The 24,024-nt window shown below is 35.6% G+C and overlaps 1 protein-coding gene and 1 long non-coding RNA gene across 2 annotated transcripts; one reads left to right on the top strand and one right to left on the bottom strand.

Annotated features, from left to right (window-relative positions):
- The first annotated feature begins 14,321 nt into the window (after positions 1-14,321).
- On the top strand, positions 14,322-14,854 carry LOC118433711. Its single transcript, XR_004833536.1, has 3 exons — positions 14,322-14,410; positions 14,486-14,597; positions 14,700-14,854. It is a non-coding gene; the product is annotated as an uncharacterized LOC118433711 (long non-coding RNA).
- Positions 14,855-21,821: 6,967 nt separating this feature from the next.
- On the bottom strand, positions 21,822-23,546 carry LOC110862888. Its single transcript, XM_022112097.1, has one exon. It carries the CDS (start codon positions 23,544-23,546, stop codon positions 21,822-21,824), a length of 1,725 nt encoding a protein of 574 aa, XP_021967789.1.
- Positions 23,547-24,024: the final 478 nt, after the last annotated feature.

Here is a 24,024-nt window from a genome sequence, read left to right as displayed (position 1 = left end):
TCAGCATTACCCTCCACTCTTTACTTAGGCGACCCGCACTACCCGACACTCTTGATTTGTGCAACAAGCACTACCCGCCATTCTTTATTTGTGCAACAAACACTACCCGCCACTCTTTACTTGTGCAACAAGCACTACTCGACACTCTTGATTTGTGCAACCAGCATTACCCGCTACTCTTTACTTAGGCGACCCGCACTACCCGCCATTCTTTATTTGTGCAACAAGCACTACCCGCCACTCTTTACTTGTGCAACAAGCACTACTCGACACTCTTGATTTGTGCAACCAGCATTACCCGCCACTCTTTACTAGGCGACCCGCACTACCCGCCATTCTTTATTTGTGCAACAAGCACTACCCGCCACTCTTTAATTAAAAAAACAGCTCCACCCGCCAGTCTATACCTATGCAACCGCCCAACTTTTACCGTCGCATGCTGACGATTGCAATTCATATACATATACCAGCATAAGAAATGGCGTTCAACATTCCGTATCACATACTCTGCAATGCCGTTGGAGGTGATCTGCGAGGTGAAAATTATTGCGAAGCAAAATCGGTGTATGGAATGGCTCTAATCAAATTAAGAGAAGAAAATACATTCCACGCACGAAAATTCTTGAAAGAAGTCATATCATTTTGTATCGAAGTAAGTAAAGAAAAATATACAAACAAAATTCAAGTGATGAAATTAAAACTGATCTCATTTTCGAAATAGGAAGTTAACTGTACCGAGTCCACGTGTTTGTCACCGTTGACACCATTCATTGGACTGCGAGACTCGGAGATCATTTCAGTACTTGAGGATGAATTAAAACAAAAGCCAACTAATTATGTAGTACCGGATCCTAATTCTTTCTACGTAAATATTGTAACAAAACTCGGATTGCAAAACACTCGAGCAAATCGAGAATATCTACGTGAATTTGTGAAGACGTCATATCTGGTACAAAAATTTAATATTATAAAAACAAAACAAGTATTATTCTAAAGATTTGGTTATTGTGAAACTTCTACAGGAATTTCTTCAAAGGAAAAGACATCAAGAAATCCTGACATCATTTAGCTTGTCTGATAACCACAACGTACATGCTAAACATGGAACCTCACTATATGGGGACGTGGCTTTGAGATTAAACCTTCCTAACATCGATGTAGTTCGCTTCAGCCTGTCCAGGTGGAGTAAACATTTTTCTAATTTTGTGGGGACGACTGGGAATGAAAGAAAGGGAAGACGAAACGAGCCCATTACAAGACGCCCTCCACGTAAACGACCCCACCTTGACATCGAAGATATCCCTTCCTCATCAATGCTGCAATTTTGTACAATAGAATTCCATACAGCAGTTCATCAGTATCCAGAGAAAGTTTGTGACCTGTGCCATCGCATGCAGTATACATTGAAAGCTCTCTCAACTGCTGGATTAAACTTTTTGCACGAACACTTTGTATTCCTATACATCTTCATTTATGCCAAAGATGCCATCGAGCAGCAAAGAAGAAAAATATCCCACCTCAAGCCTTCTTCAATGGAATGAAACAGGAAACAATACCAGAAGTGATTAAGTGCCTATCGCCTCCTGAATTTCAACTCATTTCTCAAGTCCGGCCATTTATGAAGATATTTTATCTCCGCAAAGGACGAGGACAGCAAGCAATAAAGGGTTCAGCCATTCATTTTCCAAACTCCTTGAAAGAAATATGCCAAGAACTTCCTCTACCCAATTCCAGTACAGAGTTTGTGGTCGTCCATGAAAAAATTGAAGGAATTCAAAATCAGCATGACTTCAGAGTTCGCCCATCTGCCGTTTTGAAAGCCCTGCAATGGTTGAAACAAAACAATTGGCTGTATAGAAATGTTGCCATATGTGAGAGGGATGAGAGTGCAATTCAGCCAGTAATAATCGAAGCTTCAGTTACTCAAGCAATGGTGCCACACAAGAATATACCAGTTACTATGCTTACGTACTCGAGTTTAGGACAAAACAGGCGAATTCTCCGAGCGTCTTGCAACCAAGCATCACATGGTAGATTTAATGAAGCTGGCCGAGGCAAGCAATGCACTGCAATGTCCATGACGAGCTTGGCCTACTCTTGCATTCAAAATCCATCGACTTGGACCACAGATACCCTAGATGATATTCTCCTTCGTGGCGACAAGTTATACCATGAAAAAGCCACTCGCGGAGAATTCCTTACAGCTTTTGAAGCCCAGGGACAAATTGATAACATATTTGGAGCATTGACTGTGGCAGTTGCTATTGATGAATCGGATGCAAGAAGTCTCAATGGACAACTCAATCGTCTGGCTAGACAATTGAGTTCGCAAGTTCTCCGCCTTGATGCAGCATTGAGAAACTTCATAGAATCTGAATACACCACTGCAATACTTACTGTTGGATCGTATTCAATGGCTATCATGAAGTACGTAGGAAATGTTTATCTGTTCGACAGTCATTCAAGGGGACCGCATGGACGGGTTGCTGTCAATGGCTTAGCATGCATTATCGAATTCGAAATATCATTTGCAGCAGCTGAAATTTCCAAACTTGTGCATAGGAATCTGGAGCCCAAACATGATCCAAAAAGTCAGAACACTGCTAATTATCTATTCAATATCACTCCAGTAATTACAGTAACAGAGTATCGAAGAGAAGAAGAAGAAGCTGTTGTCTCCACCAGTCATAATTCAAGACATTCAAATCCTGCACCTGCCACGTCTCAAGACACTGGTGACCGATTCAGTGATTTACTGCACGAAGCTCAAGCATTTGGGGAAAACGTTATGGTGGATTCATTGCTGCACAATGTTGACTTCAGTGTTCCTGATATTGGAGAAATTGTTACTTCCTCCAAGGCACAAAATACACCATCACTTCTTATCGAAAAGGAGAAAGGTCGCCCCCTATACCCTAATCATGAAGCGTTTCTAGAAGAATTAAGTTTTGTCAACCTCTTTCCCTTTGGGCGTGGAGGCGTTTCTTCTGTTAGACCTGTCCAAATCACACCACTCGACTATTTCCAAGCACGAGTTATGTCCAATGACACACGATTTTGGGATAATAGTTATCTCTTTTACGCCCTCAATAGAATGGAAGAGCACAAATTGAAACAAAATATTGCAGTATGCGGGCAAATGCGAACCAGTAGTAATGGCGTACAAAATTATGATGAATATCCTGGATTGACAAACGTTCACCTGTACATGTCTGCTATACGTGGAGGTGCATCGTACTGGAAATCTTACAAAGGATACCTCATCGCAATGATTGCTCAGCGAGGCATTCCCAACATATTTTTAACTGTATCATCGGATGATCTTAATTCCACTGACTCTATTTGCGGGCTTCTACTTGCTGATGCCATGCGAGGAAATTGTAACGCCGATTTAATCACACAAATTCAGCAGAATTTAGAATCTCGTAATTATGCGGAGTTGGATAAAATTGTTAACACGCTTAGTTATGAACAGAAATCAGATCTGCTTAATCGGCATCCAGTTCAGTCTGCTCGGCATTTCAGTCATCGAATCAACAATTTGATGACACTTTTACGAAAATGTGGGAAAGAGATATTTGGGCACGAAGTTGACGATCACAGTTGTCGGATTGAATTTCAAAATCGAGGATCTGCTCATATACATATGCTGCTCTGGCTTAAAGACGCCCCACGCGATTATCACTCTACTGAGGGCAAAAGACTTATTGAGTCAAACATGTCCTGCTCCATACCTGAGGATGACGAACAATTAAAGTCGTTAGTATTGAAGTATCAGCAACACCGTCATACCAAGACTTGCTTCCCACGTACGCAGTATTGCAGATTCGACTTTCCTAGAAAGGTGTCAAAGGAAACCGTCATACTTGAGGAAGATGACATTAACCGTAACAAGGGCCGGTTTTGTATCTGAAGCGGAATGAAAATGAAACTTACATCAACAATTACCACCCTATCCTTTTGAAAATTTTGAAGTGCAACATGGATATACAGCTCGTCACGGACGCAAATGCTATAGCATTTTATATTGCCAAATACATCAGCAAGGCCGAGCCCACAGACATCCAAGACGAAATTCAGATAATTATGCAACAGCTCCAATCGAACTCGAAGGCCTCATATTATCAGATGGCAACTAGTATTGCGATGAAGATAATGAACAAAAGACAAGTTAGTGCACCCGAAGCGGCGTACCGGTTATGTCATCTTAAGCTGCGTCACAGTTCAAGAGGATTTGTCTTTATCCCTGCATACTTGCCTAACAAAAGATTACATTTAATTCAGAAAGAATCAATAGGAAATGCGAATGTGAAAATAGGGCTAAGTATTATTGACAAATATTGCCTCCGTCCAACGAATTTGGCCGATATTTGCTTGCTGGAGTTCGCAGCCAAATACATTGCAGCTAAGAGAGACGAAACTGAAGCAGATTTACAAGAAGGAAATGAGGAGGAAGAAGAAGAATTTGAAGGACACACTATTCGTTTAAATAATGGAACAGTCATGAAGATCAGAAAAAGGCCAGCTATTGTAAAGTATCCTAACTTTGATGCCCTTAGTCAATCAGAAGATTACTATTACTGCATGATGCTCCTGTACTATCCATTTATTGACGAAAATGCTATCACGAGTGGCTTTCAAACAATAATTGATGCATTTAAAGAAAGATCAGGTGAATTTAGGAATTCTACTCATGCTGATTTCCTTCGCCCAACCCTTGCACAAGAGATTGACAGAGCTCTGATTAGAATACAAAATTTTGAAGAGCCAATGACACCGCTAATTGATGGAGAAAATTACGTTCCTTACGAGTTTGAAGATGAGGATAACAATGGTCCAGAGAATGAAATATTTCAGCCGATAAATGATGTAGGAAATTTGCAAGAACGATTCCATACGCTGTCAGAAGAGCAGAAAGAAGTGTTTTTGAAAGTTAAAAGCTACTTGGATGGAGCCGACCTTGGCAAAATGATTGCTGCTATCTCTGGATCTGGAGGAACAGGCAAAAGCTATTTGATAGACACTCTTGCGTCATTAATTTCTTCCTATTGCCTTAACGGTCACAACCTACTAAAAGCAGCGCCTACTGGAATGAGCGCGTTAAATATTAATGCAACCACTATCCATAGAGCCTTCAAACTTCCAGTACAGAGGGGATTCATTCCAGCATACGTCCCATTAAAAAGCAAGCAAGTTGAAGAGTTACGGGTTAATTTGAGGCAGTTGAAATGGATAATCATAGATGAGGTGTCAATGGTATCGTATCAAAGCCTAAGGATGATTCATTTGCGTCTTTGGAGGAATTTAATGTGCTTTATGAAAAATATGCAGGCTCAAGCAGCACGTAGATCCAACGAGCAGAATGTGAACATAGCTAGGGCATAAGCTCAAAATATGATTAAAATACACATCGTAAAATAAAATAAGCTATATAATACATTAATCGGATTGATGCTGACCGAAAGGGGCTAAGAAGAATGTGCCTGAAGATGGATTGTTAATTAAATAATTTAATGTTATTTTAAATATTTTTAAACCGTTTCACAAGATTTTAATATTAAATATATATTATATTGCTTTCACTAACTAATCATGGCACTAACGAAACCAGCTCAATATCTTAACTAAATTCTTTATAATTATGAATTTTATGTACTCTATGGGCAGATTTTGCCCGAAAGGGTTTTATTAAATTAATAAATCAATCAATCAAAATCAATCAATCATTTGCGTCTTTGTGAAATAACCAACAATGATGAACCCTTTGGAGGATTGAATATTTTAGTATTGGGAGATCTTATGCAATTTCGACCCATTAATGCTTCTTGGATATTTAAGCCGCCAAGCACCTACCTCCATGAAGTGAATCTTTGGAAGTTGTTTAGTTTCTACGAACTTTTCACCAACCACCGGCAAACTGGAGACACGCGGTACTTACAACTCTTAGAGCGACTGAGGTTTGGACAGTGCACTCAGGAGGATTTAGGCCTTCTTCAAGCCCGAATTTTTGACTTGGAAGATTCTGAGTTGTTTGCAAAGTTCTCGGATGCCTTGGCACTTTTTCCTACAAACACGGATGTCAACAAATTTAACGAGAAGCAGACAGAGAAATTGAAAGACCAATTATCAAAAGTCAATAAGAAAACCTACATAATGAGGGCAAAAGATACATATGCCGCAGGAGTTCATTACGATGAGCCGTGCCCTGAAAATTTGATTCCCAAGGAAGAAAGACTCACTGCTGGGATTCCAATCACTATTGAGATTGATGTTGGGAGTCGAATTATGCTTCGCCGTAATTGGAGTCTATCTGATGGTAAATTTTCTATAAAGTTTCCTTGTAAAAAAAATTAAGCATATTGTGGATTGCAGGACTAGTTAATGGGAGTGTTGGAACAGTGGTCGGTATCAAGTGGACTGCTCTTGGAGATGAACCTGTTCAGCCTGGAGATCTACCGCAATTTCTGATTGTTCGATTTGATGGGGGGATGGGAGGACGTAAGAAGGACATTAATGGATATGTACCGGTAGAATGTTCGACTTTTGAATTCCCTGGCATGGTTATAAAACAAATGTTCAAGGCATATATAAGTGCAAGGTACTTTACTAAAAAATTAAAATCTTGCTATCCAGGAAAAAGGCAGACGTTAATTAAGAGGAGGGCCTTCACTGTGATATTGTGCTGGGCGCTAGTTTTTCATAAAACACAGGGATTAACTCTTCACTTCGCTAGTATTGATTTATCGAAACGCCAGTTTGCTAAAGCGATGGGGTATGTTGCCTTGAGCCGACTCAAGTCTTCTAGTGGATTGCGCATAATCGGCGTGAATGAGACAAATATTTTGACGCTCAAGAAAAATGCCGCCCCATGTGACGAAGACGCACTCAGAGAACTATATCGACTCCGATTAATGAAGATTCAAGTTGACGAGAATGAAATTCACGATTTGTTAAACTGGGTGTGTGAATACCCGGTATGTTTGATTTGTAAAAAATGGATCTGCGGATGTGTATGTATATAAGTTTATATCATTTTTTTACATAATTTATGATCTTGACAAGACAGAAACAGTTTTATATGTAACGTGTTTTGAGAATGTCATGATGTATTAAAAGTCACTCGATTAAAAGTATTAAATAAACAAGGTCCCAAAAAAGGGTCCGGTGTCACATTTGCATCACCTCTCCCGGAACAATTGATTGCATGAGCATTAAGTTTGGAAGGAACGGAATTGCATCCCAGCTCTAATAAATCTTTCGGAATATGCATGCCAATTGATGAAATTCTATGGTTACAATTGACAAATTTTGGTAAACAACAAAACTTACAAACAAACAACAAACTTTAAATACAACACCCGAAATTTTAAAAACTGGAGATTTGCGAAAGAAGCACCATGTCGAGCCAATCTCAAGCCTCTACAGTTTGCTATGACGAGGAGGAGGAACTAGTCAAAGAACAAGTTGGGCTTATTCGAAAGCTTTATGAGGCGAACAAGCGTGCACGCATTCTCGAGGTCGAGAATGGAACATTGCGGTCAAAACTTTGGGTTTTGGAAAGTTCAGTTGAACAAGCAGCTTTCTTAGACGTTTGCAAGAAGGTAAATAAGAAATAAATATATAACAAGCATTGCATGGAAAAAGTAATGTTATATTTTAATCAGTTGAAGGACGCGGAGGAAGAAATCACCCGATTACGAGCCGAGAAGGAGGAACTTAGAAAAATTACCGACGCTAGGCAGACAAAACTTTTCCACAGAATTCTTGCAGAAAAAGTCAGCAGAAAATATTTTGCAAATGATGCCAAGAATGAATACGCTCAAAAGAAGAAAGTGAATTTACAGTTATCAAGACAGGAACGGATGGCAAAAGTTTGGGAGCAACGAGCGAGATTGAAAAATACTGAGCTGCGTCAAGTTAAAAAAATTAATGCCAGAAATGAAGAAAATCTGTTAACTGAACCAATCAATGTAGAAACTGTTCAGTTCCATGTTCACGAAAAATCTGCACATAATTTAGATCCATCAAACATAGAGCAGAGGTTATGTGCATGCGGTAAGCAGATGGAAGAAACCGGAACAAAGGTGGCAAAGAGGAAGGAACGGAGGAGGAAGGCCAAGTTTTATTCAAAATGTGAAGATGATAGAAAATCTTTCTGTCGAATTTGTTATAGAAGTTTGTGATTTCTTTCGGAAGTAATTGTCGAGTTCGGTCAGTAAGGTCGTAATTGTATGTATTAGCTCATTAGGTCAAATAACCCCAAAATTTACACATTTTGCAATAAATTTATTGGCGTTGTGCTGCAATTCCGTTCATGCCAAACTTAATGTTCATGCAATAAATTGTTCCGGGAGAGGTGATGCAAATGTGACACCGGAAGTTTTATTTATTTCTTGTTATTGCACGCGTGTCTCACTAAGATTTCCCCTTTTTTGGGACCTTGTTTATATGCAGTGGAAATAATAATGCATAAGAATTCTAGAAATACTAGGTATGTATCATTAATTGTGTTAACTAAAATGTTTTGGGTGCAAATAACAAATTGCAAAAAATTGCAGCAAGGAAGTAATTTCCTGAAGGCAGATATTTTGATTTCCAAGAAATTCAACGCGATAGACATGATGTCCCGCAGAGGTAAGTAATTCATACGGCGCGTGGGGAAATGGTGCTTATTTCTTTCAGTCTCTCACACTTCATGTTTACTGCGTTCCTTGTTTTGCTGTGCAAGAAATGTTGCACACCCGCAACAAGCGAAACGCTGATTTAAAAATATAAAATGTTAATTTAGATTATTATTTAACCAGGTTCGAGAAGATTTCTAATTTTCGGGAACCTTATCCAGCTCTGGAGGAATTCGCAAAGGTGAATGGTTTGCAGACCTGCACAAATTGAAACACAAATTTGGTACGACTTTTACAATTAATTTAGATTCGAAAGATTCTTATACGAATAAAAAATAACATTTCCTGAAAAACAACCGAATTTCAGTATGCAAATTACATATATTTCATTATTTAACTCTAGTCGTCATGACGGACTGGCACAACGAGTTGGACGCGAAATCGTGAAATCGTGACATGTCCGACAACCAACTAAAAAATATTGGCCACGAAATATTAATGAACTTATGTAAATAATCCTACACTAGAGTTTTTGTAATTGTTTTATTTATGGAACAGAATTTAACGTCGGATTTAGTGTCCCCCGACACAAGCGTCTTATGACTTCCGACCATCATAAGCAACACATCGTCAACGATGTCCTCATCTTTGCCACAATCGCCAGGAATTTTACACTGGTCACTTTGCTAGGTCTTTTGAATTTAGAGACTCGACCAATGTGCTCTCCACGACCCATTTTAAGCCCTAAACCATATCACGTCATTACGAAGAGAGTATAAACTTCACAAGTCGAAATATTAAATTTTAATCTTTGTGAAACTTATGGAATTTACAAATTTGTATTGATGCTTGTCATCAAAATTTGTTATGAAAATCTGTTTTTTTATTCATTAAATAATGAATAATAAATATGAATATATTAACCATATGAATATTTCACAAATCGTTAATAACTTGCGCCTTTTTTGCCCTTTTCGTTCTTTTTTTTCATTAAACGATTAAAATTGGTATGGAAGATCAGTTACTAAATTATGCTATGTTCTATGACTACATACGTGCATGGTTGGAACGTACACATATGTACGCTAACATATTTTTTAAGACGAACCAATCGTACTCGAGTTTTTAACACAAATGCAGCATATAATTAAACTTTTAATGTTTACGTACACCCAATCGCTTTTTATTTACAAAATAAAACCTTGCAATGCCACATATGTAGATCCTGATTGGTGAATTTATCATTTTAGCTCGTGCTTAGTTTCTGGTAATAGACCACATTCAATTAAACCAAACTTATCATAATAAATACTATGCTATTCACAGCTAATGGTAATAAATTTGGTAATAACGTTTTACGAGGTACTAAAAATTCGTTGCCATGATGGTAAAACTTTATTACCAAGCCATTAATACACGGTACAACTTATCTTTACCAATTTACTAGAGTCATATGCTTGTGCCTTTTGGTAATGTTTATTACCAGATTATTTACAGCTTACATTTTCTTGCAGTTTCATGCATTTTCTTAAGGCTACAATTAATAGAAAAAAACATGTTTATGTACTTTCATATACGTTTGTTTTCCAGCAAAAATAAAACTACATTCACAAAACGGTCTATGGTGCGGATGGGACTAAAAACAGAGCATGGAGTAGATTTAATATTACACATTTCTGCCTCACCATAGCCATTTGTTTACGTGCAAAATCATTTTGGGGCAACGTTCAGGCAAAACTTGGAAATATTAAATCTTAAAATTTGCTCAATCCTCTTATATTGGTCGAATAATCACCGAAAAGTTCTGTTTTATAAATATATTTACCTCCGTTTTCTGGGTTTTGGGTAGGCATTTTTTTATTGGTTACCTTTAGCGACGAGCAATTTTCAATTATGATATGCGTTTCAAGCAGCGTAAAAGGGTGAAGATACCATCATCAAAAGTTTCTCCTTTTTCAAACGATTTGGCTCGGATGTGTCTCAAATGATGCGTGGTCAGTACTCATACAATAAAATCAATTCCGGGCAAAATATCATTATGGCAAAATTTAATTTCAGGTTCATTTTAAAGTTAAATAGGTCCTAAAATTCTTATAACACTAGAGTTTTGCCAGACGAAAATTGAAAAGACACAAAATTTTTTAATTGCCTGATTTTTTAATTTCAACAATTCTTAAATAAATGCAACCGTTCGAGTTGTAGCGTTGGTATAAGTTTCAGGCCGGACTTAAAGGCATGCTCAGGCTTTGCCGTCATCATGGAACCTTGGTTTCGTGAGGGTGGCATTTGGTTATTTTGCCTCAACTAAGAAAAATCGTACATACGTACATACACACGTATGCATTATATATGTTTACACGGTACATTAGTCATTGCGTTTAGGTAATTTCGATATTAAAAATTATACATATTCCGTCGATGCATGGTTAGTGGGTGGTGTCGTGACCTTCTATGGGCAGGGCAGATTGAAGAAAAATTACTACCTTGGGAGGTATCGGAGTTCATTTTCGAGCAAATCAACTCCAAAGTCGGTCAAAATGCAACTTTTTGAGTCAGATTGACCAAGTTTAAAGTCCAAAAACTTTTTTATTTGGACGGTGCATTCTTAACGGATGGCGCCAGGACCTTCTAAGGTCAGGGTAGATTGAAGAAAAATTTTGGGGGTATCGGAGTTCATTTTCGAGCTAATCGACTCCAAAGTCGGCCAAAATGCAACTTTTTGAGTCAGATTGACCAAGTTTAAAGTCCAAAAACTTTTTTATTTGGACGGTGCATGCTTAACGGATGGCGCCAGGACCTTCTACGGTCAGGGTAGATTGAAGAAAAATTACTGGGGGTATCGGAGTTCATTTTCAAGCAAATCAACTCCAAAGTCGGCCAAAATGCAACTTTTTGAGTCAGATTAGCCAGTTTCAAAGTCGAAATACCTTCTAAGGTCAGGGTAGATTGAAGAAAAATTACTACCTTTGGGGGTATCGGAGTTCATTTTCGAGCTAATCGACTCCAAAGTCGGCCAAAATGCAACTTTTTGAGTCAGATTGACCAACTTTAAAGTCCAAAAACTTTTTTATTTGGACGGTGCATGCTTAACGGATGGCGCCAGGACCTTCTAAGGTCAGGGTAGACTGAAGAAAAATTACTACCTTTGGGGGTATCGGAGTTCATTTTTGGCCAAATCAACTCCAAAGTCGGCCAAAATGCAACTTTTTAAGTCAGATTAGCCAGTTTCAAAGTCGAAATACTTTCTTATTCTGTTAGCGCATGCTTAACGGGTGGTGCCGTGACCTTATAAGGTCAGAATAGGGATAAATAAAAATTACTAACTTGACAGGTATCGCGACCAGTTTTCGAGCAAATCGACTCGGATGTCGGCCAAATTGTAAAAATTGAAATGTCGAAATTTGGCGTCAAGAATATGGCTTAGCACGTATGTTGATGTTAATGTAGTATAATAGTGCTGAATGAGACTAATAAATTTAAAATTTAACATAAAAGTACCTAATTATGCTGGCAAAAAGATGAAATAGATATATAAAATTTTTGGTGTTTTTTGAATTTATTGGTCGAAAAATTGATTTTTTATGTTAATTCTTGTATTTTAACAAGTTTAAACTAATTCCCATGATTTTCATGTATTTGTAGCGCTTATAGCCCAAAATAGCATAAAATCGGTGATAGGGGTAACTTCATCCATTTAGGAGGCTATTTCAACCATCATCCTATCCTATAGGATAGGCTAACTTCACACTAATATAAACCCACCGCTTCAGTTATTCAAATTTCTTTCAAAGTACTAATATCATTAATCCTTTTGGATAGGAATGAACTACGGATTTTTTATGAGACCTTTAATCCAAACATGATAATTAGAATTTTAATTAATTTTATAATTGATGTGGAAAATGTCAAAATTGATTTGCAAGAAATTCCTCAATTGCAACGTACAATTGCATACGCTGTATCATGATGAACAATCCTTAATTAGAGTTCAAAATTTGCAAGTTCTATATTGCAAGGCAGCGTGCAAAATAGTTTTTGCAAGAAATTGCATCTCGTTTTTTTGCTAAATGTTGAAATCAACACGTATTTAGAGTTATTTATTTATGTACAATAAATATTTAATTGGGAAACATGTATGAACACAAGGCTTGCATTACATTCCCATAATTTGCAAATTTCAAAAATCATTATCTAACCTCAAGAAGAACATTTAATTTAAACTTTTCGTACTTTTTGTACTCGGCTGTAAACTGTAGCAATTTTTAATTACAAAATTTTTGAATTTCATAAAACGCATTTAACCAAAAACAACATTGCCCATTCTTTTCTACAGAGTTTACAAATTTAGCGTGAACACCCTTCATAAATAAAGTGTTCAATGTTTCCCCGACTCCACCCAAAAACCATTGAAATGCGGCAGAGATAACGATAAAGTCGACTGTGGAGGATTATGTGTTCATTTCATTTATGAATCTCATCCGAGCTTTTGTTCCTCTTCATTTCGCCATTGTTTTTCTTCACCAGCTTTTTTTCGATGCCTTTCTCCCACCACGTTCCTTATTCATGCCGACCCATTGTTTAGCATTAAGATGACGACGTGGCTCTAAACCAGCCACACCGTTTTTGGTGAGAGATATACAATAGGAAAGATGAGAGGGTTTTTTAAGGAGCAGCATTCAATTTTATGAGATAAAAATTCGCCTTATTTTGGACACGACCAGGACCTGGGTTTATTAGGGAGGAAATGTGCGAAATATATTTCGCCAAGTTTTATTTTCTCCACCGAATATTTTGACACGTGAATATTTGTCACGTATTTGGAAAATTCGCAAAAATTACCAAATAACAACAACAAAACTTACAAGATCAGTATATTATTTTGTACAGTATTTTATTTTATCTACCAAATATTCCGGCATGCGAGTATTAAATAAAGTTTTTATTATAAATTTACATACATTTTAAAAATTACAAAAAGCAGGGCAATAAACACTCGTACATGGTAAATCTTATAAGATATGTTTGTAAAATTTTCAACTTAGCAAATATCATTTCATCCACTAAATAACTGTAATCACGCGAATATTCATGACCCATAAATTTACAATCGTTGCCATAAATTTATAAAATTATGGGGGAAAACAACAAATTCATGTTCCTCTTACAAGACCATGCACTCTCAATAATTTAGAAGCAAAATTATTACCATTTTTACTACCCTGACAAGGTAACAACCTCTGTCTCTCATTAGGTAATAAATTTGTCACCAAAATTGTCAACATTGGAAGTGACAAACAGTATATCCTATCCGGAAATAATTTATTTCCTTCGAGGAAATAATTTCGTCTCCAAAATCATTTCCAATAGGTGACAATTTTTCTCCTTAAAGCCCAGCGCAAACTTTAGTCACTAAAGTTTAGTGGCAGTTAAGTTTTCTCTCACAAACGTTTCTCTCTCGCACCTGGCAGAATAAAGAAAATTGTTCGAGTTTTGCATCTTACTAGAGGAAAAAATTAGTAATTAGAGGTTCAAGTTATGGATTACCCTACATTTCAGGTAAATAATTTTAATTCACTGTTCATATTATGCTTTTGCTGTAATTTTATTGTTTTTTGTCCTATAAATATTTACACTAAAACAAGTTTTTTGTAGATCCGGATGCGCAAATTTCGTTCAAAGATGAATTTGGCGCAGATTGAGATGAAGATATTTTCGCAATTTTACTGCAATAACATTTCATCTCTAACGTTGCGTGTTCCACGGAACTCTTCGTGGAAGACGTTTTTATGGTAAGATAAAACTCCATTTAAAGTAGTAGTAATTAGTTTAATTTCTCTTTGAGTGTGATTTTAAAATTTATACAGTTGACGCTTCATTTCTGTTGGCCGTAATTAGACCAGTTGGTCTAATTTGAATTCATAACCAGCGTCAAATTCAAAGAAATGATCGAAATGCCAAATTATAAACAGGTGACAGGTGGGCCCTCACTTCATTTTTATTTATTTTATTTGTATATCTGCGATTTTTTTTTAGTTTGAGTACTGCAGGATAATATTTTTAATTTTATTTGATTTTCAGATAACGTAAATCTTCAGCAGCGAGCCAGCTAGTACGAGGATCAATTTTCACTAACATTATAAGTAATATAAGTATGTACATATATATATAAGCCTGCACAATTTAATTTTTATATTTTTAAGTGTATGTACGTAGTATGTAGAGACATGCGAAGAAATTTAATCTCTAACCAAATCTTATTTAAGTAAATAAATACATATTTTATAAACTATGTTTGCTTCCCCAGGGTTCTAATCTAGTACCGCAAGGAGATAAATATGTGCGCAGGATGGAGATAACTTATCTCTCATATTATCACCATATGTAGGTAAATTATTTCCATTCAGAGACACAAGTTACTTCCATGTTGCATAAATTGTCACCGGGAGTAACAAATTATATCCAAACAGGTGATAATACTATTTACCTCCGCTCGGGAGACAAAACATATTTGTCAACAGGCGGAGGTATATTATCACCCTACGGTAGAGTTGCATAGTACCTACACGAGGAGACGATTTTGGTGGCAATTTTGCTGAGAGTGTGCAGGGTCTTAATTTTGTAGAATTTTGTAAAATAATTTACACATAAATTAATTAAATGGGGTCCAAATAATGAATCTACAGAAACGTATTTCATCACTTAAAATACTTGTAATTACTAAAACGGTGCCTAACTCCCACAAAATTCCGATATACCCTCAATTATGTTATCTGGCTTTACCATTTTATTTAGTAATCCGAGACAATTTTGCTTCGAAATTATTTTAAGCGAACCAAATTTGGCTTGAGGTCTAGTTTTGAATATATATACAACATTTTTGAGATAAGCGTTTCGATTCAAAAGTGACACTATTTCAAATTAATTGCAAATTTCATGTACAAAATTTCCTATATTACGATTTGCACAGTTTTGGTGAGATGAATTTCTGCTATTTTGCAATTTCAGATCAACTGCGTCTTTTTATTTTGTTAAAGTTTGTAAAATTATTTTATAAAATTTGCGAATTTATTTTTGCGTGAATTTACTCTATATTCGTAAACCGTAAACTTTTAGAAATTTTCTGTACATTATCCAGAATTCTAACCTTTTAACACGTATTTATTTCTGTACATCCACGAGTTTAGCTTGTTGCATTGCATTATAGCCTCTTCAACAGTATCAACGAGCGTCCTAAGTAAAATAAAAGAGCCTCTAAAAACAAACAACACAAAAGAACGTTTTCATAAAATTTAATTTTCATTTCGTTCACGCTAAAGAAATATGGTGAAAATTTACCCAACCTTGATCAGATTTTATTCAACTGTTGATGCCAAAATGCGATGACACAACTATTGTGCATAAATCTCACTCACAGGTTGATTAATCCGTTCACACAATAGTTGAGTAAATTTTACTCAACTAGTTAGTGAAATGAAAAATGGGGTAATTTAATCCTACACCTTAGTTGAGTAAAAATAACTCTTCAATTAAATAAATTTTGCCTAATTATAGAATAAATTTTATTAAATTTTTGAAAAATATTTTCCCAGCAGTTGATGAAAGTGTTCATAATTTATGAGCATTTTTCACGCATTTATTTAGAATAATTATCCTCTGGTTCGTTTCAAAATAATAAGAGTAAATTTTTATTTAGATAAAATTTAAACACTAATTACAACATTATGGCAGTATAAGTTTAAGGACTTTAATGAATTATTACACAAACTACACCTATACAAATTCTCATTTTCTTCGTCCAACAAACCAACCTTCTTAATGCCAGCAATTATTTTTAGTCGATGTCCAATTGACGGAATCAGGCTGGCAAACAGATGATCCTCCAGTGAACCAGCAACGCAGTCAGGAAGTTGACGAAGAAAGTCATCGTCAAAGTCGTTTTCTATAATGATATTAAAATATTCAATATTTTAATAAACAATTTCAACAAACAAATAATAATAAAATTAATAAAGTTGGCTCAAATAAATAGAACCCCTTACCTTTAAATGTAACCAACAGTCCTTCAAGTCCAACAGTCTGAAGGACCGATTCCAACAGCTCCGTCATTTTTTTAAAATCCAATTTTAAAATACTTTTGAAGAAGTCACGAAACTGAGCTGGATTGTGACTGGGCATGAGAAATTTAACCTTGCCGGGCAGCGTCATTTTGATTCTCACAAATGGTTGGTTAATCTCAATACAACTGTTGTGGGAAATTTACTCAACTCGTGTGGAAAAAATATTCCTAAGTGTCACAAAATTCTCAACTTTCAGGTTGATGAATTTTTTGCAATTAGTTGTATAAAAATTATACAACAATTGCGACAATTTTAATCTATGCTGTTTAAAATCCAATTTACACAATATATGATTACAAAATTTACAACGTTGTGTAAATATCGACTCATGCAACCTCATTGGATAATTTTTGTTTTATGATTGAGCAAAGTTTACTCAAGGTTGGATAAAAATTCATCAATTCGGTTTTACTCAACCTGTTGTGCACAACTTTATTTAGTGTGAACCAACGAGAGATATAAACGTTATTAACGGTTTATTTTCACGAAAAAATGCGTGTGAAATTGTGTAATAAATGAAACTCGTCACTAGAATAAACACAACAATAGATTTAGGTGATAAATAAATTTGCCAGCTAAATTGTGTGTATTTTTATGCGAAAAATTTAGTTGATCAATATTTGCAATTAACCTCCATATTCCCCGCAATAAATAATTTTGTAATAGTTGCTTGACAGTTTTTTTTGTTTAACGTTACATACATAGTTACAAAGATATAATTCCTTCTTATCATTAAATTAACGTTACATGGTTTCAAAGATGTAATTCTTTTATTACCGTAACAAAATTAATTATCGATCTGGTTGGAAGAATTGTTCCTCCACATTAATGTTTGTATTTCTTGTTTAACCATATTGACACAATTTCACCGGAATATTTGTAAACTGCTTGAGCAGAAATTTAACTACAAGTTTACACAGGTTACGAAGAATAAACGAAGAATTAATTGTAAATTTATTTAAACGTCCCTGTTTATAAACGTTGAATGAGTTGGACGACATATTTTATTATCTTCTACTTATTTAACGCTAGGGTGACCATATTTGATTGATTGATTGATTGATTTATTAATTTAATAAAACCCTTTCGGGCAAAATCTGCCCATAGAGTACATAAAATTCATAATTATAAAGAATTTAGTTAAGATATTGAGCTGGTTTCGTTAGTGCCATGATTAGTTAGTGAAAGCAATATAATATATATTTAATATTAAAATCTTGTGAAACGGTTTAAAAATATTTAAAATTACTTAAAATTACATTAAATTATTTAATTTATTTAATTAACAATCCAGGGTGACCATATTTGTCCTGACTAAAACCGGGACATTTTTTGGCAAAAAATGTTTTCCATAATATCTAGTCCTTGGCGAAAATTTTGCCATAATATCTAGTGCTTGGCGTAAAATTTTGCCATAATATCTAGTGCTTGGCGTAAAATTTTGCCATAATATCTAGTGCTTGGCGTAAAATTTTGCCATAATATCTAGTGCTTGGCGTAAAATTTTGCCATAATATCTAGTGCTTGGCGAAAAAAATTTCCATCTTATCTAGTGCCTGGCGATTCAAATAACACCGAATTTTGAGAATGAGCCAGGAAAGGAAATTAAGTAAATATTACATGCATGTTACTAGTATTTATGTACTATAATGTACTTTTTCATCAAAATTTTGGCGAAAAAGTTAAATAATTTAACTTTTCTCTACAATTTCAAAACCGGGACACTTTATCAAAACCGGGACATTTTCGGGACGCCGGGACAGGGGTTGAAAAGCGGGACATGTCCCGGCTAAACCGGGACGGATGGTCACCCTATTTAACGCTACATGATTGGATAGATGACAAAGGAACAGTTACGAAGTAAAACGAACAATTGAGTTCAACCAGGGTTCGGAAAAACCCAAGGTTTTACTCTGAAAACAACTACCCCGGGGTTTTACTGGGTTTTACTCAATGTTTGGAGTGAAGTAATAAAACTTACAATGTTACGTCAATTTGTTAAATTAATGAATTTTATCAAGATTTATCAAAAAACTTCAATTCAAAATGCCAGGAACACAAAAAAAATACGAATTTGATCAAACTCCAAGTTAAGCTGTAAATTATGATTTTTGGATAATAAGCAAAAATTCGAAATAAATAGAGAAATTTACTGAATATTGATCGGAGTACTTAATTCGAGTTAGATATGCATCTGCAAACTGATTCTATTGATTTATCTATTTGAATTTTAGATAAAACTTAGTAAAACCCGAGTAAAACGTAAAACCCAGTAAAACCCCTTTAACATAGTAAAACCCCAACCCAGTAAGACCCCAAAACCCCAACCCAGTAAAAATTTAGCGCTTAGAAATATTATTTTAGATAACTCACACTGTGTACATTCATGATATAATTATTTTTGACAGTTTACATCATTGAATGTAAACAAATTAGTAATTTATCTGTACCACGAAGAGAGAAGTCCTTGAACTTACAAGATTACTTTGCATTAAATAAATTGCATGCCCGTAAATAATAGTAAGTTCGTAAAACATTTCTGAGCCTGTTGCATTTACGAAATTTTTTTTTGAATTATGACTAAATATGACGGTATGTAAAATATATGGCTGAAGGTTTTTTGATCTGGGTAAATTACGTTCAGCAACTAAAAAATCGTCTTTTCACATATTTTCTAAAGTTTTTCAATTATTGCAAACTTTCACCCTTTTTATCTTAACGTTGTAAGTTTGTTTAAAACAATATCGGCCAAACTAGAGCTGTGCGTAGGGCCGGGTTTACCCTAAAAAAAACCCTACCCTACCCTACCCTATAGGGTTTTGGGCGGTTTTTTGCCCAGGAAAATCCAGTCGGGCCGGGCGGGTCGGGCTTTTTCCAGTAGGGTTTTGGGCGGGCCGGCCTTTTTGTAGGGCTTCGGGCTTTTTAATTTACCCTAGTGATAAAGTACAATATGGCAATTTGAAACAAAACTTTGTAGTTTTATATAGCCTCAGCTAAAGCGGAATTGTTTATCTGTAATGATACGGACTTGTTTTCACTGGTTGGCTGTTTCATTACACGAATCAATTTCATGAATAAATAAATCTCAACTGTAAATCACATCAGTGAGATTAAGACCAAATTATAAATACAGTTCTATTAAATACAAGGGCTTAACTCGATTTTTGTTTAAACTAAAATAACACAAATTTAGCAAATATTGATAATAATAAGCATTGGACTTGTCCACCATTGCATTTTTATTAATACCTAGTGAACATGTCTAATCGAGTCTCCGAAAGCCTTAGCAAGTGCTGGTTTTTTAGGATAAATACGTGCAGAACTGCACATGGGTGGGTTTACCCTAAAAAAGCCCTACCCTATAGGGTTTTGGGCGGGCCGGGCTTTTTTTCAGAAAAGCCCTATAGGGCCGGGCGGGCTGGGCTTTTTCCAGTAGGGTTTTGGGCGGGCCGGGCTTTTTTTCCAGAAAAACCCAGTAGGGCCGGGCGGGCCGGGTTTTTTCCAGTAGGGTTCTGGGCGGGCTGGGTTTTTAAAAATCGGGCCCGTGCACAGCTCTAGGCCAAACTGAAGGAAATGAGAGTAAAATTCTAAAGGAAATGTTTCGCAATTTCGCAAAGATACCTCAAATTTAAATGTTTTCAATTTTTGGTCAATTTTAAGACTTCTGGCAATACCAAATCCTCACGAAATTTTAGATAGTACATGTTTGATCGTTTTCTTTAATTTTTTAGTACGTTAGAAAAGTTTTGAGATTTCAAAACAGCAAGGTTCAAAAAGGTTCAAAAAGTTATAAATTTCAAAAGTCTATTTCGTAAATAATTTTTAAATTTTTAGTTACTTCGAAAAATTAATAGAAATTACCCTCTCACCTTCTTTTCTAGTTCCCACAAATTTCTTACAATGCAAGTCTTTTACGTGTACAACTCAGATCCGGTTGGGACCAATTTTATTTTGTTCGCCACAAAAAATAAGCATACCCGTATTTTTTCATTTTTTATAATGCGCTAATTTGAGCGCGGGGCGCGAATTTTAAAACATTTTTCAGCCAAAACCTCGGGTTTTAAAAATTCTGTAAATTTTCTAATTTTGACACGAATCCAAAAATTCGAAAACATGTCTCTTCAGAATGACTTACCTGACTTATGAACAATCCAATTGTCTCGAAATTTGATTTTCAAAATTTTTTGCAAGTTTTTGAAATTCATTAAAATTATAAACTCTTTCAAATTTTTAATTTTTCAAAAAATAATGCATGTGGATTTTTTATTAGTCAAGTAAGTCATTCTGAAGACACATGTTTTCGAATTTTTGGATTCGCGTCAAAATTAGAAAATTTACAGAATTTTTAAAAACCGAGGTTTTGACTGAAAAATGTTTTAAAATTCGCGCCCCGCGCTCAAATTAGCGCATTATGAAAAATGAAAAAATACGGGTATGCTTATTTTTTGTGGCGAACAAAATAAAATTGCTCCCAACCGGATCTGAGTTGTACACGTAAAAGACTTGCATTGTTAGTGTGTTCTAAGTCCTCAGAACTTATTGTAACCCAAACTCACAATGCATCCTGCTCGCTCCTGGATATAGATATGTGCGGAATAGATTTCACCACAGAATTACACATCCATTTTCCATTCTGTCCAAAAATGAGCCCTTAACAGCATTGTTAACAAATTATTTTTTTGCCTGCGTCCCAGGCAGGCTTAACTCGAATAACAGTTGATTGATAAATCAATTGAAACTGCATAATACTGACATGGTTGTATCAACGTATAAAAGAGGGGCATCAAGATCGGTGATGCAACAATGCACCATAATTTTCACCGCATGATAAATTTATTTTTCTACTTTTAATTGCACCACAAGACTCACCTAAGCAATACGATCTTTTCGGGTTTATTTATAACGATTGGAAGTAATTACAGATATTTCACATACACACATTAAAAAAATTACATGTGCAAAATAATTTGAGGAAATTAAGAAAACAAGTGGAAAGAAATTTCCGAGAAATTCGTACTGTGTTTAAATTCCCAATCATTCCTTAATTTCTTTGTGACGGTTAATTTTGTAACTTTCACTTCTTTTATGGAGGGAAAGTAAGCTCATGAACTGAATTTTCCGGAAGAATGATCCTTTTCTGTATGTCAACCGTTTTTTCCCGTTGATCTTGTTGACATTTTATCCGCACCCTGGTCAGACGATTATTAATAAGAGATGAAGGATAATCATTTTTCTCTAGTATGATTTTGGTAAGTTTGATTTCATCATCAAGGTGTTCCACGTCTGAAAGTTGGATGGCTCTGGTAAGTAGCGTGTCGATGACACCAATCTTGTGAGCACGAGGGTGGAATGACCGGAAATTGAGATATCGGGATGTTTGAGTTGGTTTTCTGTAAATGTAATGGCCTAAAGAAAAGTCATTTTTAGGATAAATTAAAATGTCAAGGAATGGTATTCTTTCATCAATTTCTTCCTCCATTGTGAATTGGATGGATGGATGAAAATTGTTGATCATTTGTAATATTTGGTCTTTTCTCCTTCGTCTGATTATACACAATATGTCATCCACAAAGCGTCTCCAAAAGTAGATGTGGGGGTTGCTTCTGATAAGTGTTAATTCCAGGGTTTGAAGGAAAAACTCTGCCATCACGGGGGAAAGAGGAGACCCCATCGCCGTCCCATGGTTTTGTTTGTAATATTTCTCTTCTAAATGGAAATATGAAGCGAATGTACATAATCTTAGGAGTGATATGATATCTTCCACGGACAGTTTTGTTAATTCTGCGAGTTGTGGATATGATTCCAATCTTTCTTTGATGTAATCTATAGTCTCTGGTATTGGGACCATTGTGAAGAGAGAGGTAACATCGAAAGAAACTTTGATGTCACCTGGTCTTGATTTTAATTTCTTTAGATCCTTGACGAGTTCAGTAGAGTTTTTGATTGAGAATTCATGTTTTGAGGCGACTGGAGTTAGAATATTTGCTAAATATTTGGACAATTTATATGTTGGAGAGCATCTGTAATCCACAATTGGTCTTAACGGGATGTTGCACTTGTGGATTTTGGGAGCACCATAAATTATTGGAGCTCGAGGATTCTTTTCTATTAATTGTGGTAAAATATTTTCGGGCAGGATCTCATTTTCTTTCAAGATTTGACACTTTTCTGCAACGTTTTTCGCATGAAGTGGGGTTGGGTCATGGTTTAGCATGGTGTATGGACCAGACATGATCATTTCAGCCATTTTTTCTCTATACGTTTCTCTGTCCATGATGACCACGCAATTTCCTTTGTCCGCTTTAGTCATACATATTGTCGTGTCTTGAAGTAAGGATCTGATTGAATTATTTATCCACTTTTCCCATCTTTGTTGGATTTGTTCTTTTTTAATGTGTTTGGCCATTATTCTTGCTACTCCGGTTCTGATTTTGTTTTTGTCATTATCTGTCAGTTCCATATCCATCATTCGAAGTTCCAGGGTCGCTGCAGTGTCAATCATAGTGTTTCCAACATTTTTTATGGGAAGAGAAAAGTTCAGTCCTAGGTTGAGTAATTTTTCTTCCAATGCAGAAAGAGGCCGGGATGACAAGTTTTTAATTGTTGGTTTCTGGAGTAAATCTTTATTATTTTGATATGCTGTGGTACAGACATTTTCGGCTCTTTTCTCCATAAGTCTATTGAACTTATTTTTCTGCGTGCTGGAAATTTTCAGATGAAGGGAGTTTCTCATATTGTTCATTAAGTTGCATAGCCAGTTCCATAATGTAGGGATTGACTCTCGAATGATTGTTCTTAATTTCTTCATTTCTGATTGAATTTTATTTTGCTTGGTGTAGTTTACATTGATAAGACAGTTTAATAAGTTTGACTCAGTTCGTTTTTGAAAACTTTGGATCTTATCATGAGGTCCGAACCTTATGGAGAAATCTTTGAGTAGTAGTCCGGTTGGGATAATGTCATACTTTTTTGCAACGTCGTAGAAAAATAGTGTTGTTTGTTAAATGGACTAAATTTATAACATTAAATTTATAACATTTATAAATTTGCAAATTTTACAAAATTCCCAACAACTAATCCTTATTACAAACAATACAAATTTAACTTATCGCATAAATGGAAATTTTGAATTTTTTAACAAAATTTGATAAACCTTACAAACTTGTTGACAAAAATTTTGTAACAAATTGATTTTTTTGCAGTTCCTCTCCGCGTGCAAATATCTCCTCCGACGTAAATTGTGGGCGTGGGACGGTCCGCTTCGCTCCGATGTCTCGTTTCCGGTT

Source organism: Folsomia candida, unplaced genomic scaffold, assembly GCF_002217175.1.
Source record: "Folsomia candida strain VU population unplaced genomic scaffold, ASM221717v1 Fcan01_Sc076, whole genome shotgun sequence".
Taxonomy (NCBI): Eukaryota; Metazoa; Arthropoda; class Collembola; order Entomobryomorpha; family Isotomidae; genus Folsomia; species Folsomia candida.
Note: the sequence above shows the minus strand (reverse complement) of the source record. Positions and strands in the feature narration are given on the sequence as shown.